We start from the raw sequence: 17,825 nt of genomic DNA, 5'->3' as shown, positions 1-17,825 counted from the left end.
AAATGCCCAGGGCATTCATTTCCACCTTGTGTAATGTGCTCCTTCCCTGTTTTCCTACCTTCTAACCCATGTGACATGAGAATAGCAAATAAATATAACAAGCCTGGGTATCTGACTCTGCGGGAACGCCTGGCTCGCCTCAACCCCCACTCCATTGCCAAGAAGACCACACGACTGAGCCGCCTCTTTATGCAGGAGGCTGGAATTGTGCCTAAGGTGAGTGCTCTGTGTTTGTCTCGTCTCCACTATCTCAGTTAAATGGTGGGCTGGCAACATCCTAGAGTGGCAAGGGAGGGTGAATTCAGGACACACACACAAACCAAGACTGGCTTTTGGAAAAGCATTCTTCTATGCCACCCATAGTTTCTATTTCATCAGACTGAACTCACTGACTTGGTGTCTTCAGGCTGCTTCATAGATAGCAATAAGCTATCACATTTTAGCCTCTCTGAGCTCATGCAATCGGTTTTGGGATCATGACATCAACATTGAGGAGATCACATAACAGCGCCCACTTGTGACCTGGCCAGGAGTGTTTCTTTCATAGTTAACGGCAACACCAGTAAATTGTGCAGTGTGGTAAGCACGCAGAGCATTTTCCTGTCCTCATCGCACTCCTGCCAAGGTATCAAGCTCAAGGTGGTTCCTGTTTTACAGAAGCTCAAGCCCTTTGACCCTGCTTAAGAGCAGCTGATCAGTTATTAACCACAGTGGAAAGCTGGGCTGGCAATCTGAAATGAAGTCTTTGTTCTTTCCATCAGCAGAAAAATTAGCAGTGTCAGGGCACTGCAACCTGGTTTATGTGGTTTCTGAAAGAATCCTGGGGGGGGGGGGGGGATCCAGGAATTGTGAGAAATCCTCTTGGCCTTCTTATTTCAATTTTAATCTGTATAAAGGTAAAGGGACCCCTGGGGCTGCGGCGCTCATCTCGCTTTATTGGCCGAGGGAGCCAGCATGACTAAGCCGCTTCTGGTGAACCAGAGCAGTGCACGGAAACGCCGTTTACCTTCCCGCTGGAGCGGTACCTATTTATCTACTTGCACTTTGACGTGCTTTCGAACTGCTAGGTTGGCAGGAGCAGGGACTGAGCAACGGGAGCTCACCCCGTCGCGGGGATTCGAACCGCCGACCTTCTGATCGGCAAGCCCTAGGCTCTGTGGTTTAACCCACAACGCCACCCGCGTCCCTTAGTCTGTATAGTTTTAAATTCAATCTCCTCTCTCCATGTCCTAGTAGTCATAGGAGCATAAGAAGCTACTGTATACCGAGTCAGACCACTGGCTGGGTTAAGTCAGTCTTGTCTACGTTGAGTGGCAGCAGCTCTCCAGTTTTTCAGACAAGGGTCTCTCCCAGGCCTGCCTGGAGATGCCAGGGACTGAACCAGGGACCTTCTGCATGCAAAGCAGATGCTTTGCCACTGAGCTACCGCCCTTCTCCATAGTTCTTAATTTTTAATCTTAATTTTTTATTAGCATAATTTGAAAATAAAATGAAACCATTCCTTTCAATATCCCAACTCTGCTGCTTATGCAGCAGGTATACAACAGGAAAATGTTATGAGGCCCCAGGGCACTTCAGAGGTACAGAAGAAGAATAGCAAGTCTTGTATTAGGTATTTAGTTTCCTGCTGATCTAAGGTGTGCATATATCAGGAATGATGTTTAATTTCCTGGAAGTCTCCAAAGGTGACAGGTGCTTGTTTTGTGTAAATAATAATAATTCATTAATGTTTTGTTCAACACTGCATGAGAGGTGCAACAGAACTTCCTCTCCTGTCTTTGTGCACCCCTGACATCTGCTCCATGGCACCCCCAGCCCTCTTGAGCAGATTTTGGGGGTGGGGCAGCAGAGGAGAGGAGAAGGAAGTTCCACTGAACAAGTAGAAGTCTGTCACATGAACAGAACGGTAGTATTGGATTCAACCTATTATTTGCAATATAAATATAAAGCAATGATGCACAGGCATCACTATGTACTGTTGCTACCATGCCAACACATTTAGTGTCTCATCTTCTCCCCTAGCATTCTATAACTTAAGGCTAACCCTTTGCTGTCCATTGGAGCTATAATATAATTTCCTCTCTCTGGTCTTTAGACAAAGGACAAAGAGTTTGACACACTGGAAGAAAAGTTCCAAGAGTTGTCATCAGCTGTAGCCGATCTGAAGGAGAATGTGGCCTCTTTCCTGAGCAACACAGAGGTATTAATATTCATTTATCTCATGTTGAAGCTAGCTCATGGGATAAATACACAGAGTACTCAGCAGGGATTTCTTAGAGCAGTGTTTCCCAACCACTGTTCCGTGGCACACTAGTGTGCCGCGAGATGTTGCCTGGTGTGCCGCGGGAAAAATTAAAAAATTCGAAAGATTTTTTTTTAAAAAAAGTCAAATTTTCGATTGGGGCGCCGTCACTAGATGACCCCTGGGGTTCCCTCCCTCCCTCCCGCTCTGCGCCTCCCTCCTCCTCCTCCTCCGGGGAGGCCCTTCCTGGCTCTCGGCCAAGGCTTGGCGGCTGCCACTCACTCACTCGCTCGCCCACCCGTCCCTCCATCCCTGCACCCGGCCTCTCCCCCTCCGTCCCCGGCGCGGGGGCTGCCGGGATGCGTAGTCCCCTCGCCCTTGGGCTCCGCGCCCACGCGGGGTGCGCGAACTACGTTTCCCAGCGTGGCCTGGCGGGCCGGGCGTTTTGTTTGAAGTGCTCTTCTCCCGGCCATGGAATGAGCGCAGCGGCGGCGGCCGGGCGGGCAGGGGCTCTTCCGCGCAGACCCCGCGCAGCCTGCCTGCGCCCCCGCAGAGATCGGGCGGCAGGATGGAGCCCGGGGATCCCCGCGGAGGCGGAGCGGTGGAGGCGGAGGCTGCCCCCCAGGTAGGGCTGCGTCGGGGTTTTTTTATTTTTGCAATGCTGCATCCGCGCCGGAGGGGACGCATCGGACCGCGGGGAGACCCCTTGGCGGGCGTGCAAGGCAATGCATGCGTGCAGGCGTTGCATGGAGTGCAGTGCAGTGCAATGGCAACGCGGCACCCTGCATGCATGCATGCAACTTCCACCGGCGCTCCGGACTTGGCAGGTGAGGGGGGTCCCCAGTGGGCGGCAGAGAGAGCCGGGAGGGCGAAGGGGAGCCAGGGGGAGCAGCGCTGCTCCCCGAGCCGAGCCCGGGGGGAAACTTCGGCATCGTTGCGCCGGGTGTTGGAAGCGGAGGCTGGCGGGGGCCCCTCACCTGCAAAACCTGGTCGCCTCTCATATATTTCGTGCATTGCATTCATCGCCCGCTTTCTCCTCCAAGGAGCTCCCGGGGGCACGCGTGGTTCTCCCCGTGTTATCCTCGCAACAACAGCCCTGCGAGGTGGGTCAGGCGAGTGGCCCAAGGGAGCACCCAGGGATTGTCCTGGCCAGGTGGGGTGATTTGAACCCTGCTCTCTGCCCAGTCTTCGTCCTCATTTAGCCCCCACATGTGCATGACTGTGCATGACTGAGGTTTTCCCCCCTCGTCTTGGCTATGGTGTGAGTCTGTGCTGTTAATTAATGGGGTTCTGCCTTCGGAGAAGATGAGCCAGCCCTCAAGGAGGTGATTATGTAATTTGCTAGCAATTCATGTCCCTCCCGGCGTAACGCTGCGCGCTGACGTCACGGGGCTGTAATGGTGGTGTGCCTCAAGATTTTTTTCATGAAACAAGTGTGCCTTTGCCCAAAAAAGGTTGGGAAACACTGTCTTAGAGTACCCTTGACAACCCATCATTGTCTCTGACAACGTTTCAGTAGCTGGTCAGAAAGTACTTGGAGAATCATGACTGAGGTCTGCCCATTTGTATCAGAGTTAAAACTTTTAGTTTGCATGTAAGTGCCTGGGCCCATTAGTTCTGATTTCCGCAAGCCACAGAAAAACAGCACTAATCCAAATTCAATTTGGGGAAATGAGTCTGCATGAGGGATCTAGCAGGAATATTTTTATGCTCTTAAAATGGCTGCAGATGCAGATCTTTACATTGGATAACGTTTTCAGATGTGAGTCTGACACAAACACCTGGCTACACCTTTGGGGTCTTCCTTGCCATCTGTGCATTTCAGGTTCATATCTGTGGATGGGATGTTCATCCACAATTCCTCCGGTATATTAACAGGTAATTGAAAGGAAAGGAGTAAGTATGAATAAATGCTCTTCTGGGAGGGAAGCTGTAATCTTCCTGCAGGAATTGAGATAGTTTCCACCAGTATAGATTTTGAAAGCAGATAGGGAACCAAACCTTAGGAAACACATCAATCTTTCTTCCACTGAGCCTGAGAGGTGGCCTGTGTCACAGTTTAACCTTTCATTGTAGTATTATTGCTTCATGCCCAGTCTGCTCTGGTGTTTTGCTAGCAAGAAAATGAATCAGAAAGAGTGTCCTCAAAGCTAACAGTGCTTGGCACATGCTGCAATCCCCTGCTCTTGAGATTCAGCATGTCGAACATACTCAGGCTCCATGCCCTGGGGAAGATCCTGTTGGAGGTGTGAATAAACTCCCGGGATTATATGAACCAAGGGCGGAAACAACCTGACCTCCAAATGCATTGTTTGGCAGGTTGACAACAGCTTTTAAATTGCTCTGCTTTTCTCTTCCTCATACATCTGCAAGTATCATTCCTTGGCCACAAACAAAGAGCCCAGACTTCACCCTCAAGCACAGTCTCAACATTACAGAGTTCAGAATGCACTTCTTGAAAAAGGTTAGACAGAGGGCTTAAACACACTTCCACTTGTCCCATGCCTGGAAAGCATGGGTCCAAACATTTTTTTCCCTTGCCCCACTCCTTTCCCAGGGAGAATCTGCTCTTTAGCTGTAATTGGGAGCAAATAGCAATCCACAGAAAACCCAAATTGCCATTTGCTCCGATTGAGCTCTAAAGAGCAGTTTTCTCCAGGGGAAAGTTGCAGGACAAGAGGAAGTGTGGATGAGCCCAGAGTGACCAGAAAATCCTCCCACTTTCTTTATTCTCATAACTGATTCTGATGCTTTCTTTCACAAGACTCTATTTCCCTTAGGATAGATACATCCCCACACCAGATCTATCCCATAGGGGTACTTTGGAGCACAATGGCTGTGTACACATTGCCATCTTAAAGTGCAGCTAGGCCATTCATTTTTCAATTTGGATCCACTGGGATAGCAGGGCCCAATTGCCTACTGAAACCCTTTTGAATGTAGTGAGCAGCATTTGGGTGGTGAATCTTTGTTGCAGTCACACGCAGAGAGATGCTTGTAGGTGAGAAAATGATAATGTTATTTGTTTTAGGAAATACATAACATGGATGGGAAAGTTTCAAGTTCTGACCTAGCTAATTAGCCTAGGAGGACAGGGCAGTCATGTCTGCTCCTTTGTTCTCTTAGAGGAAAGCAGGAAGATGACCCTCTTATCTTGAGGTCGAAGAGAGGAGTGTGAGGAGGAGCAGGAAGTTGTAAACAGGATGCAACATATCAGTCTAAGAAACAAGGGGATAGAGAAGAAGTAGGTTGACAGGTTAAAGGTATAGGGATAGTCTGGGAATATTTATGTTCCTCACTCTTCTTTGTGTTAACCCATGCAAATCCCTCTTCTGCAAATGCATCAAAATGCAATATTTCATTCAAAATGAAAGGGTAGATACAGAATAGATGTGGATTGTGGTTAACATTGTGTGTACACCACTTCCCAAAGCAGAAGTGGGAGCTCACTGGATGCAGAGGAAACAGAAGTGTGCCCATCTAAAAACACACTTGCCACTGAGAATTGGTGTGAACCACACAATAGGCTGCTTCACTCATTCTTTGAGTAGGTTACGTTTCTGAAGTAGGAGCTGGCTGAAATCAGAAAAATTAAAAATATGTTGACTTTGCTGTTAGTTACACAAAGTGGTGATCTGTGATCACAATTCGCTGCTTTGCAAATTCTATGGTTTTGGGACTCTGCGGAAGTTTTTATTGGTATACAATCAGCCTCACAGTAATAAGTTATGAGACTTCAGAGCACCCTCTAAAAATAGATTTGTTGGTACTAATGGCCCCATTCAGTCACATATTTCACTGATACTCTAAGCAGGTTATGTAACCAGAACAGAAAGGAGAAGAATGTTTGGACTTGAAGATGAAAGACCACCCAGTGCATTTTGAAGAAAGTCTCACGTCAGATCTTCCTTTACTGGATCAATGCCATAACTCATGGTTCCTCTCTCATAGCATTGTTAACTACCCAGTGTTTCGGAAAACCAGGATACAGATGGGTCAATTAATTGACAATTAATTCCCTACTCTGGGACCGTAGGGAGCTGCTTTCTACCAGGTCAGAATACTGGTCCATCTAGTTCAGTATTGGCGACACTGCCTAGCAGCAAAAACATATCTTAATCACTTCTTCATGTAATCAGGCTCTTTTCTTTGTCTCTTAGGCGTTCCTCAGCTATAAACCGCATGAGAACGAACTAGGAACAGAAGGAGGGACTATCCAACAATATTGCCAGCTTGCAGGAAAACTCCACAGCACTGTCTTTGCTGAGTTTGTAAGTAACGTCTTGGTTCTTTCTAGTTACAGCCTGGTTGTGGTGTAGGGAGGAAGAAAGTAGCAGATCTACCTTCCTCCATCCTGGCTGCTTCAGAGCTTTTCCATTTCCTGGTAGCATATTTGATGGCTGCTTATCTCTGAATCATCCAGAACACATGTTCTACTGCTCTACAACATCTGCCTTGATTCTACAAACACTGAAAGTTTGGCTGTTTACACACTCCTGCTTACTCTAAATCCAGTGCATCCCCACTGCTAGTTTAGGAAGAAGTGTGCACACAGCATTCACCACAAACCCATCTCTCTTCTATATCTACCCTGTTGCTTCTTATGAAATACTGCATTCCCCACCACCAACAACTTCAATTCAAATTGTGGGGGGGGAGAGACCTGGCTGTGTACATAGCCTTTGATTGTATTCTGACCCATGTTGCTCATTGTTGTAAAATGATGCCGCAAATCTTTGTTAGGAACTGGGTTCCTTTGGGCTTGGGCTGTTCGTGTTACATAACAAGTGGTACCCGTGCTTGCTTATGCTGCCCCGCTCTGGGCCGTGATGACAGACCTTGCTCCTCTTGAGACTCTGCAAAACCAATTCCTACGTCGGCTCCTAATGCTCCCCCTGTGCGTAAGCAACGCAGCCATGCGACTAGAATTGAAGATCGCATCCTTAGAAACTTGCCTGTGGAAGCAAGTCTTCAATTATTGGTTATCATTGTGGCATAGATTACCAGACCATTACCTTGTCCAATGCTTATGGCGAGATGAATTCTCCAGCCTTTGGACTAGTAGAATTCATGCCAAACTCCTGACCTATGGAATCTCTCCCTTAGATTCCCTAAAACTAGATCAAATCACTGCTCAAAGACTGATCCGCCAAAGACTGGATGACATCGATTTACAGCGAAATTATATGCTGGGGGGAGGTGTTTGTTCGCCCCAGAACATTGGTATCACTTTAACTTACCGCGTTCCATCATACCTCTCCTCCCTTTCGACTGTTGCCCATAGGCTGGCCTTCACCAAAGCGAGGTTTAACGTTTTTCCCTCCAATGTCCTGAGACATAGATTCTCAAAGGGCCAAGCCTCCGCCATGTGCGAATGTGATAAGGAGACGCCAGAGTCGCTTCAGCACATTATGTTCACTTGCCCCTTATTCAAGGTGCCACGGGCAAATTTGTTGGGATCAATCATTCAGAAACTAGAGGGTACCCCACCAAAATTCCACCTTGCCCAAATCTTGCAGGATAAGGATACCCATACGACCCTGAAAGTGGCTCGGTTCCTGGTCGCTGTCCTTACCCAAAAGCGTTGCCAAGGAGCACCACAAGCTAATTAAGGCGTAGTATGCCATTCCATCTTATAGTATTTTATTGTTATAGTAGTGTTTTAGCGGCTGTTTTTTCCCACGTGCACAAGCTGTCATTTATGTCTTGTTTTTATCTGTATGGGCCTATGGCCGTAATAAATTATTATTATTTTTATTAACAAGTGAGAAGGTGGAGTCTGGTGATGGGACCCAGAGCATGTTCCTTGACCTTTTGGAGCAAGAATTCCTCAGCACTTCCCTAGTGGAACCCCAAAGGGCCCCAATCCCCGATGCCTCTCATCTGCTGAGCGAGGGGAGGTCAAGATTTCAGAACTGTATTTGATTTTCCTTGCTTTGCAGAGGAGACGACTGGAGAACCTGGTGTACCTTCCGCTGGTCAACTTGTCAGAGACTCTGAAAGGGCCTCAAAAACTGATCAAGAAGCGCTTGGACAAGCAGCTGGACTATGAGGAATTTGAGGAGAAGAGGAATGAGACAGGCAGTGTGACATATGAAGAGGAGGCTGCCATGAATACCTATCTCGCCATAAATTCGCTGCTTGTGTCTGAGCTCCCAGTGTTCAACCAGCTGGCCCGGCAGTGGCTGGGGCATATTCTGCGTACTTTTGTGGCCCTTCTGAGGGATCTGGCCAAGCAAGTTCTCCAAGAGGCAGAACGGGAGGCTGCCCAGGTAAAAAAATTGGAAGGAAGGATGAGGATGTGGGGTTTTGGTGTTTGTGCCTAGAGACAACAGGTAACTGTATTGCCTCCCAGGCTTAGGGACATACATGCACTGGCGGATGGAGTGGGAAAGGGTGCTTAGTGAAACTATCATCTCAGTTAAAGATGGTTCCCAGGCTCTACCTCTTGGTCATATGCATGGGTGACCAAGAAAGGGACCCCGGGTTTGGACTGTGACATTTGCTACGATACCAGCGAGGCTGTTGGGGAAAGACTAAAAGCCGCTTCCCCTCTCCTCAAACAGTTCACTAGAGAGAGGAAATAGGTTTAACTGTGGCTAACAGGTGCCCACTACCCTCTCTCTTCCTTCCTCCCTGCTTCTGATAACAATGAGCATTATGCTAGCATCTATTAGAATATTTATTAAAGAGATCTTCCATTTATATCCATGAAGCTGTATGCCTTTTCTTTGGAGAGCTGATTCTGTTCCTCCTGCCTAGCCAGAGACATGTGCTTCAGCAGTGTTAGAATCCTGCCCAAGCAGTGAGTCACCTGACTAAGACAGGCTTGTTCTCAATCTCTCGGAGACTCTCCAAATTTTAAAAGACTCAGAGTTTCATATCCTTATATGATCCTTTCCCACACCACCGGCCTTTCAACACCCTTTCCTGCTATGCCAGGATCTGTGCTTGCTGCTTCTGTTTTTCACCCAGATCTGGTAAGCTGCCCCACTGCCTGCTCCACAAGCAACAGTTGAACATATTTTAGTTAATTGTTTCTAATTTAGTCATGCCTATTAATTTCAATGGGTCTTCTCTGAGTAAAATTAAGTAGCATACCACCCAGTGAGCAAGACTCAGCTAATGAGCCTGTCAGCGGATGCTCTCTGCAAGGACATGTGCAACAGGGTTGCCCTGTCTCTCTGCCCTGCAAACGTAGCTCAGGGCAGGTTGGGAGAACACCTGGAACAGGACATGGAGGACAAGAGAGGAGGGATCCTTCCATTTGGCAAGCCAAAAGCCTTGCCCCGAAGGAACTATCAGCTTAGAGCGAGGTTGAATTCCTCCAAATATGACATCATTGCCTTGCCATTGTGTGCTTGAGGCAATGCACTATAATGTAAACCAACAATAAAACTAACTAGTCTGTGCCCTTTTTTCACATGTTAAACTCACAAAACCACGAAAACCAACTTGCGAAGGTGCTTTTGCAGACAGCTGAAAACATGCAGTGTGGATGCTTGCTTGGGAGAGGTTCTTCCATAACATGGGCCCCACCATTGAGAAAGCCCTGCTGGATGCACTAGAAGAACGTACTACCTTAATAAATCAAAATACAGAAGAATAGCTCTTTTGGATCACACTGAAACTCCCATTTATTCCTCAGAAGGAAACTGCACAAGCAGGTCATGAAGGCAATAGCCCTTCCCCAATTCGTACCCAAGCTAATTCAGCCTATGGCTGACAAACCAGTAGACCTACAGCTTGCCTGGGTTCTTCAAGATGTGGATCCTTATATTACCCTACAGGTTGCTAAATTCCTAACAGCCGTCCTCTCGTACAAGAGACGGAATGGAATGTTAGCCGATTATTGATAGTTATAAGAATTTTCTATAATGACATCAGATATTGATTTTAGCGTAGTGCCTAAATCTTAATCTTAATTTTTTCTTTTGAATTGCTAATATCTGTCCTTGTGAGCTGTGAATTGTGTTATATTACTGGTGGCTTGTACGAGTCCACTGTTTTATTTGATTTGTTGTGTTGTGTTGTGCTTTATGATGGGCGTAAAGCCGAATAAACATTTCCATAGTACCCAAGCAACTGGCATTCCGAGGTATATTGCTTCTGAACATGGAGGATCTGTATAGCCTTTGCAAGAAATAGCCATGGATAGCCCTAATCTCTAGAAATCTGACTAATCTTCTTTTAAAGCCATTTAAATCAGGAGTCTTTACCATTTCTGGGGGCAGGAGTGTATCATACATTAATGATGCATTGTGTGAAGAGGTGCATTCTTCACTGAGTGATACAGCACTCTTGGATTCTTCTGGGACAGGGAGAAATTATATATATATCTCCATCTCCGCACCATACATCATTTTATAAACCGGCTACTACAGAGAGCAGGACTTGCCTTGCAGTCCCAATGGCTATAGGAGATTACTTCCTTCTCACAACCTCATCCTTTCCACACACAAAAGGATGCAATTCATCTCTGTCCCTCTTCCAGTGACTGTAAACAAAGAAGGAGCAAGGAAAATGCAAAGTAAGCACTGGCAGAGACATATGCTGCACACAACAGGATGGACTTAGCTTGCAAACAGGATGGATATTTTGCTTGCTTTCAGAAACCTCTAGCAAAATTTATATTTGTACATAAAATCCGCTATGAACCTCATCATTATCTTCTGTTATTATCTTATTTTTTTTAACATAAAAAGTACCTTTTCTCTGCTTTCCATAATTCACCTCCACCCACCCCCCCAAAATCTCCAATTAATTGTAAGGTTCTTCTTTACAGCTGCCACACAGACACCTCCCTGCACCTGATTTTGGGAAGATGGTGAAGGACTCTTTAAGCCAGACTGAAGCTCAGCTCTACTCCTACTGCAAGAAATTTGAGACTGTTATGCCAAGCTCTGTTGCAGAGGTAGGAGACTGATGAAGTTTAGAGGATGTTCCTGCAACCTTTCTTCCCCCGCCTCTCCCACAACTCCCCAGACACGATAGCTGATTGATACATTAATATGTGGCATGGGCATGGGGGGGGAGTTACTCATACCAGTGGTGTTGTTGCTGCTATCCACCAGGTCCCCATGACACTTGCATAATCCTATTCTTCACTATATATGTCCTAGTTTCAGGCAGTAACTGGATTCCCACCTCCCCACCCCCGTATGCTAATAAAATATTGGAATTTCAGTACTCAGGAACCACAATAATCCCAAGGCAAAATACCAAAACAAAAATGAAACAGAACCAACTCTTGGACAGGATCAGGCAGGCAGCAAAAGGCAGCAGGTTTCAGAATATCTTTACAGGGAAACAAACTGTCTGTTTGAACATTATAGTTTCTCACTCTTGCACACTAAAATGTATTGTGGGCTGTCTCTCAGGCAAGGTGTTTGTATCCCCTGCATTCTGTGATTAACTACTGTGCATTTATTTTTATTTAAGTAAATGTTTATAAAGGCCTTAGCACTAGCATTCCACAGCCACCCCCAGCCCAGAGGATCTCTGTGGAAGGAGTGCAGCTGTGAGTACAGAAGCAAATGCAAATAATTTCCTTCCCCTTTTCCCCTCAGAGTTTTTATTCACAGCTAAATTCTGCAACAGTGTATCTCATCTTTAACCCACAAAATGTCTGCTTCCTCAGTGCTTCCCGGCTGCAATTTTAACTCTTATTTTCTTAAAAATAAAATAAATCTACCCCATAGGAAGCATATATCCTGTTAGGTTATCTGCACAAACCCACTGTTCAATGCAGTAAAATGTAAAAAATTGGTTCAATTTGAAGGATTTGTTTCATCTTCTTCTAAGATATTTTAGTTCAGATGTGGCTGCACCCTACTTATGATGACTCATCCTCCAGTGCACTAACATAGTCGCACAGTCGACTGCAGGAAGATGTTTCTGACCCACTTCTCCCTGTGTCTTTTCAGCAGCCTCTTAGCCCTGCAGAGGAGAGGAAAGTCCATTTGCTCATGAGCAAACATGGCCCAGAAAAGCTATATCAAGTGACAAGCAACACCAGCGGCAGCAAAAACATGGACTTGGTGTTGCAGAGGGGGCAGATTGTGGCTCTCTTGCATGACAGGGACACCAAGGGCAACACTAACCGATGGCTGGTGGATAGTGGAGGTACGGTAAGGGTTGCAACTACACACCTAAACCTTTTATTTGCTACCAAGGACCTTGCCAGGTCAGTACAGTGGTGCCTCGCAAGACGAAAAGAATCCGTTCTGTGATTCTCTTCGTCTAGCGGTTTTTTTCGTCTTGCGAAGCAGGCGGCCCATTGAAGGATTAGCGAATTAGCGCTATTAGCGCTATTAGCAGCTTTTAGAGGCTTTTAGCGGCTTATCTGCTGATCGGATCAGCTGATAAGCGGCTTAGCGCTATTAGCGGCTTTTAGCGGCTTATCTGCTGATCGGATCAACTGATAAGCAGCTTAGCGCTATTAGCGCTATTAGCGGCTTTTAGCTGCTTTCAGCGGCTTATCTGCTGATTGAATCAGCTGATAAGCGGCTTAGCGGCTTAGAAAAAGGGGGGGAGGGGAAAAAACCCAGCAGGAACTCGCAAGACATTGTCGTCTTGCAAAGCAAGCCCATAGGAGATTCGTTTTGCGAAGCACCTCCAAAACGGAAAACTCTTTCGTCTAGCGAGTTTTCCGTCTTGCGAGGCATTCGTCTTGCGGGGCACCACTGTACTTATGAAACAGATCTCCCTGCCTTAGGGGGTGACAATTGCATCTGTCATGATGAACTCCTGCACTTCTAAATGGACTGCTACACTGCTGTTCATGGTCATGGGATGCCCAGGCGCAGGGGTGCAGCTCATATAAAGTAAGGGAGACCAGTGACCCATTGAACATACTGGAGGGGGGAAAGTCTTCAGGCACATGTGGGGTAGCTGGACTGAAGCATGCTTGATGCTCCCAGAAGGCTCCATGTGTATTGTCTAGTGCACACATTACTGCAGAAAAGGAAAGAGCAGCAAGTACATGGCCAACCCTGTCTCAGCAGCCACCCTGCTGCAATTGTCCGGGCCAGAACAACAATGAAAAAGGATGACTAGCTGAAAAGTGGCAGGCCAGCGCTAGTGGCAAGCCCATTAAACTCAGGGGGACGGAGAGGATGGGTGGTGGCTGGCCTGCAAACCGCCTGTTTCTTGTTTGAGCCTCATTGAGAACAGGGTCAGAGAATACCTACACCTTTTCCTTTCTTCCCAAACCCTACTTTCCCTTTTTGCTTTGTGTCCTTTTCTGAATACTGCTGCTCTCTCCACCCCTTCCTCTTCCTGCACTGGTTTTCCTACCACTCTATTAATCTTTCTTTGTACTTTCCAAATTAAACTCCTTCCTCCACTTATCCCCCCACCCCATTGCTTCCAAATCCTCCCCTTCTCACATCTTGTTCCAAGTTCCACCTTTCTCTGTCTTTGACTTCCTTTATATAATTTGTTCCCGAGGTTATTATACCCTTCATCCTGCACTTGTTTCTTATTCCTCCCCACCACTCTGTTCTTCTTTCCTTCCACTAGTACAAACCACACATCCTTTCTCTCTCCCACACAAGAGCAGTGCCTTTCTGCCTGCCTTTTCCCTCCCCGCCCATTACAAATCTTTCCAATAATGCCGAACCCTTTCATTCTCTTCACTGTATTTATAGTCCACCCATCAATCCAAATTACCAAAAAGAAAACCACTGTACCCGATGAGAGGACCCTGCTGCTCAGCTTGACCATAATGGTTTTATGTGCCCTACAGGACCAAGAGGTTATGTATCACCTGGGAAACTCCAGCCATATCATCTAGTCCAAAACCAAAAACCCAGAATGCAGGTGTCAGTCCCAGGTGGTGGTGGTGAACAGATGCATCACCCTTACAACTTGCCCCAAGCTCCCAGCCCAGCACTTCATTTCAGGACACAGGCTTTACATGTGAGTAGAAAATTTCAGCAATGAATCTTCTTTTAATTCTTTTCATTCATTTCTTCCCAGCATATTGTGGCATAGATACATGTGTACATGGCTGGGCAGTGGCGGATGGAAGGCATTTTGCGGTACTGTTGGGTAGATCTGTATTTCAGATATGCAAACTTGTGCAACCATCCCAATATAATGTGGGTATTATGTTTAAAAGATGATCTCGGCTGGTGTGACAGAAACTTGGAATAGCATAGCCTTGGAATAACCCAGCTACATGGTTTGTGGCCAAGGCATTTTGCTGCCTGAGGCAGAGCAACCAGTGGTGAACCTGACCTCCTTGTGTGGGGTCCAAGTGGGCGCTGCTGTCCAACAACATCCAGAAAGCACCAGGCCAAGGAAGGCTGACCTGGCTACTGCTGTGCCATAAACTTCAATATGCCTGCCTACCTCTCCATGATATTCTCACAGCTGAGACATGCACCCCAGAGGGGTAGCCTAGTTTACCTCTGTTGCTGGGCAGCCCTTGTTTCTCCCTTCTCCTTTGTGTGGCATATGTATGCAGTGTTAACATTCAATCTCTGTGCTTTCCTCAGGTAGTTGCTGGTTATCCATTCACAGCCAGGAGCAGTCATGAGGCCAGCTTGCAAGCAGGTGAGCCAGTGACTGTGTTGGAGCCTCATGACAAGAAGGGATGCACAGAGTGGAGCCTGGTGGAAGTGAATGGCCAGAAGGGCTATGTGCCTTCCAGCTACTTGGTGACGGTGCCTATCCCAGAACCACCTGGATGGAGCTCACCTGCTTGGCCATATCCAGCGCCGCAGACATAGCCATAAGGAGGTGCTCAATTTCAGAAGTTAGCTGTGCTGTCACATACCTGCCCTTTCCATTTCCTCCACGAGACTTTTCATATTATGCAGGCAAAGGGACCAGCAGTTCTGTGGATTGACATGAGTGTCAAGGAGGGATTCATGTCCTGCACATATTGGAAAGGTGTGATTGGATATGGATGTGCGGCTGCTCATAGTGGCCTGATTTTTTGAAATTGTGTTTTCTTAACCTAACACTACTGATAAGATTCTTCCACAAGTACTTTGAGGGAATGTTCTCATACAGATGTAGCCTTAGGCTCATCACTGGCTTTATTTGATAAAGGGATGTTCACATGTGTCAAGTAAATTACAGGGACAACAGACTGATGTATTCATTCCAGGACAACCATCTCAATTGGCATCAGCAGGCCACCTAAACAAAGAGATCATGTGTCACAGGGCAATTGAGCGCCTTTTTTGCTTTTGTTGAAGTGATTTTCTCCTTTTGACACAACGTTAGTGGGAAAACAGCCAAAGAAACTGGCTCAGTGTTTTCCACTGATGTGCATAGTCTGCCACCTCCGAAGATGCTTAGCCCAGTCCTGATCTCTGATAATAAATCAGCTTTAATAAGCTAGGCAAAGGTGCTGCAATATATGTTTGCTGGAGAGAGAATCATAATGTATTTAATATGTAGCCATCCTCTGATAGGCAAGGAGAAATATCTGGAGCAAAGTCAGATAACAAAGTCACAAGCAAGAAAGCATGTATGCTCTAGATTACTTTTATCTTTGGGTGTAGAGTAGTTGTCTACCTCTAGGAGAGAATACAAAGTATTATGGGGTTGTGGAGGAAGTCAGATGCCAGACCCTAAGGTCTGATTCGCACAAAACATTATGAATATGAGCTCTTTAATTCTTTTTAGTTTGCTTTCCTTCAGAAAGAGAAGTGAAGGCAAAAAGAAACATGAACTGAGGTCCTTCTCCAGGCTTATGAACAATATAACACAAGGAGCAGATGCAAATTGCTGCATGGGGCAGAGCTGCCAGACTAGCTTCCTGGGCAGGTGGGCCTGTTTCTTACTGAGGGAGAGAGAGCTGGCAGGGAGGTCAGTGTGGTGCAAACACACAGGCAGAACTCCTGGACTGGCTCCACAGGTGCATTTCTACTGTGCTGTTTTACCACAAGCATAGAAAAGAATAAACTAAGAATAATGATAAGAATATCATCATCCATTCTTTGGTGCTGCTGCTGCTGCTGATTTCTTAGTTGCCCTTCTCCATAAGGTCTCAGGGTGTGTTATAATATAGAAATACAAGGGGTGGAATTCAGCTAACAAGCCCTGTAAAGTGGAAGTCCTGTGCAAGGACTTCTGCTTGTGCAATGGGGCTTTTCTCCCACTCCTCTCCCTTCATGCCCATGTGCCCCCCAAAATTGTCCCAGGAGGGATCTGGGAGAATCCGCCAGAACACTGTGCAAGGGGAGAAGAGGGGAGGAGTTGTTCTATCTGGCAAGCCAAAATGCTTGTCCTGATGGAATGATCACTTTGGTGCAGCGCTGAAGCGCTCTCAAGATTAAAATCGGTTAAAGCAATATACAGTCAGAAGAATAGGGTGAGTCTTTAAAATATATATCTCAAGTATCAAAGGCGTACTGAGGTGTGTCCTCAACATAGACAGAAGAACTTGGAGCGAGGGAAGCCATACCTGTGAGATCACTGTGGCCTACAGGTATGCCTAAATATAGATGTACTTTCCATGCCGCCCGCCAAAATAATATGCTCATCCTTCCCACATCATGTCCTCACGATCATCTCAGAACGCTTTTGGCACCAGCATTGAAAACTGATGTCTTCATTGACCTGAGCGATGAAGACTATGTGAAACATTTAGATGTACTAATGCTCCTGTGTGTGGCTGATAATGCAGCTTATGCTGTTTAAAAATTTAGCAGGGGCTCTTCAGGTGTAGCTCTTGAAAAATGCATGGGATTGCTCTTTGATGTACAGCATTTTATGTGAGCTGGAGGACAAAGGAAGTGGAAAACATTATGTTGTAACTCACCCTTAATAGAAGATCCCTTGGGTTTGCACTGCACATCCCAGTGCATGGGCAGAAGTCGCTCCACTTTGTGAGAGGTTGGTGGGATGGCAGCCAAGCGTGGGTCTTCCTCCTCAAAGCTTCCCTTGGTTTTTTAAAACTCCAGTTGCTATTCTGTGTTCACGTGAACCTTGGCAGAAGAAGTAAGGTCCTCATCACAACACTAATGGGCTATCCCAGTCATATGAATTGAGCGTGAAATGTCTGAATCTTACACGCGGCAGCATCTGCAATCTGTGGATGCACCTAAATAAAGTGGTGGGTGCACCAGTAACCATGGACGATGAGCCTGCTCCAATTCCTGTTTGTACGGGCTGTTTCCCTCCTGCAGTTATGTTTAAGGCACTTTATATTTACAATGGCTGTTTTGCACTGCATTGATTGCAAGAAGTAAAGAGTTGCTCCTCTACTCAAAGATGGCTTAGAGTTTTGTTTTCAAATTGTGAGTTCATATTACTTGTGTTGCATCCATGCTTACAAAACTGTTTCTTCCAGTAATCATGCCTGCTCCATGTACCAGCAAGTTCAGAGTTTCACCACCAGATGGCTCAGCTACCTCATTTGTCAAGTGAAAACGTGCCAGACAGTCCTAGAACTGGGTGCTTGCCTTACGCTTTGGGTGCTGATTTATAGAGGGCAAAATTTTCTGCTTGTTATCCATTTCTCCATAGGTAGGATTTTATTACTTCTTGAGAGAGTCTTATACTTGCTTCTAGTGAACCACCTCTTAGCGTAGCTTAAAGGCAGGTTTTCAGCTGTACAGTA

At 46.4% G+C, this 17,825-nt stretch overlaps 1 protein-coding gene across 8 annotated transcripts in view; it reads left to right on the top strand.

The window, feature by feature from the left end:
- The window catches only part of ARHGEF37 (Rho guanine nucleotide exchange factor 37), a 47,539-nt gene extending 30,064 nt beyond the window's left edge, over positions 1-17,475 (top strand). For 5 of the 8 annotated variants that reach the window (XM_083482081.1, XM_083482080.1, XM_083482078.1 and 2 more), the window contains 8 exons: positions 86-216; positions 2,096-2,200; positions 6,403-6,513; positions 8,185-8,514; positions 11,028-11,156; positions 12,169-12,367; positions 13,992-14,164; positions 14,746-17,475. In XM_083482081.1, the coding sequence (XP_083338207.1) occupies positions 86-216; positions 2,096-2,200; positions 6,403-6,513; positions 8,185-8,514; positions 11,028-11,156; positions 12,169-12,367; positions 13,992-14,164; positions 14,746-14,979 (1,412 nt within the window). In that variant the 3' untranslated portion in view covers positions 14,980-17,475. The remainder of the gene's footprint in view (positions 1-85; positions 217-2,095; positions 2,201-6,402; positions 6,514-8,184; positions 8,515-11,027; positions 11,157-12,168; positions 12,368-13,991; positions 14,165-14,745) is intronic. The other 3 variants (XM_083482083.1, XM_083482082.1, XM_083482079.1) reach the window with 1 other exon arrangement.
- Positions 17,476-17,825: the final 350 nt, after the last annotated feature.

The sequence above is a fragment of the Podarcis liolepis genome, assembly GCF_965112155.1.
Source record: "Podarcis liolepis genome assembly, chromosome: 2".
NCBI classification, from domain to species: Eukaryota; Metazoa; Chordata; class Lepidosauria; order Squamata; family Lacertidae; genus Podarcis; species Podarcis liolepis.
The sequence above is the reverse complement of the archived record's forward strand: the minus strand, read 5'-3'. Positions and strand labels throughout refer to the sequence as shown.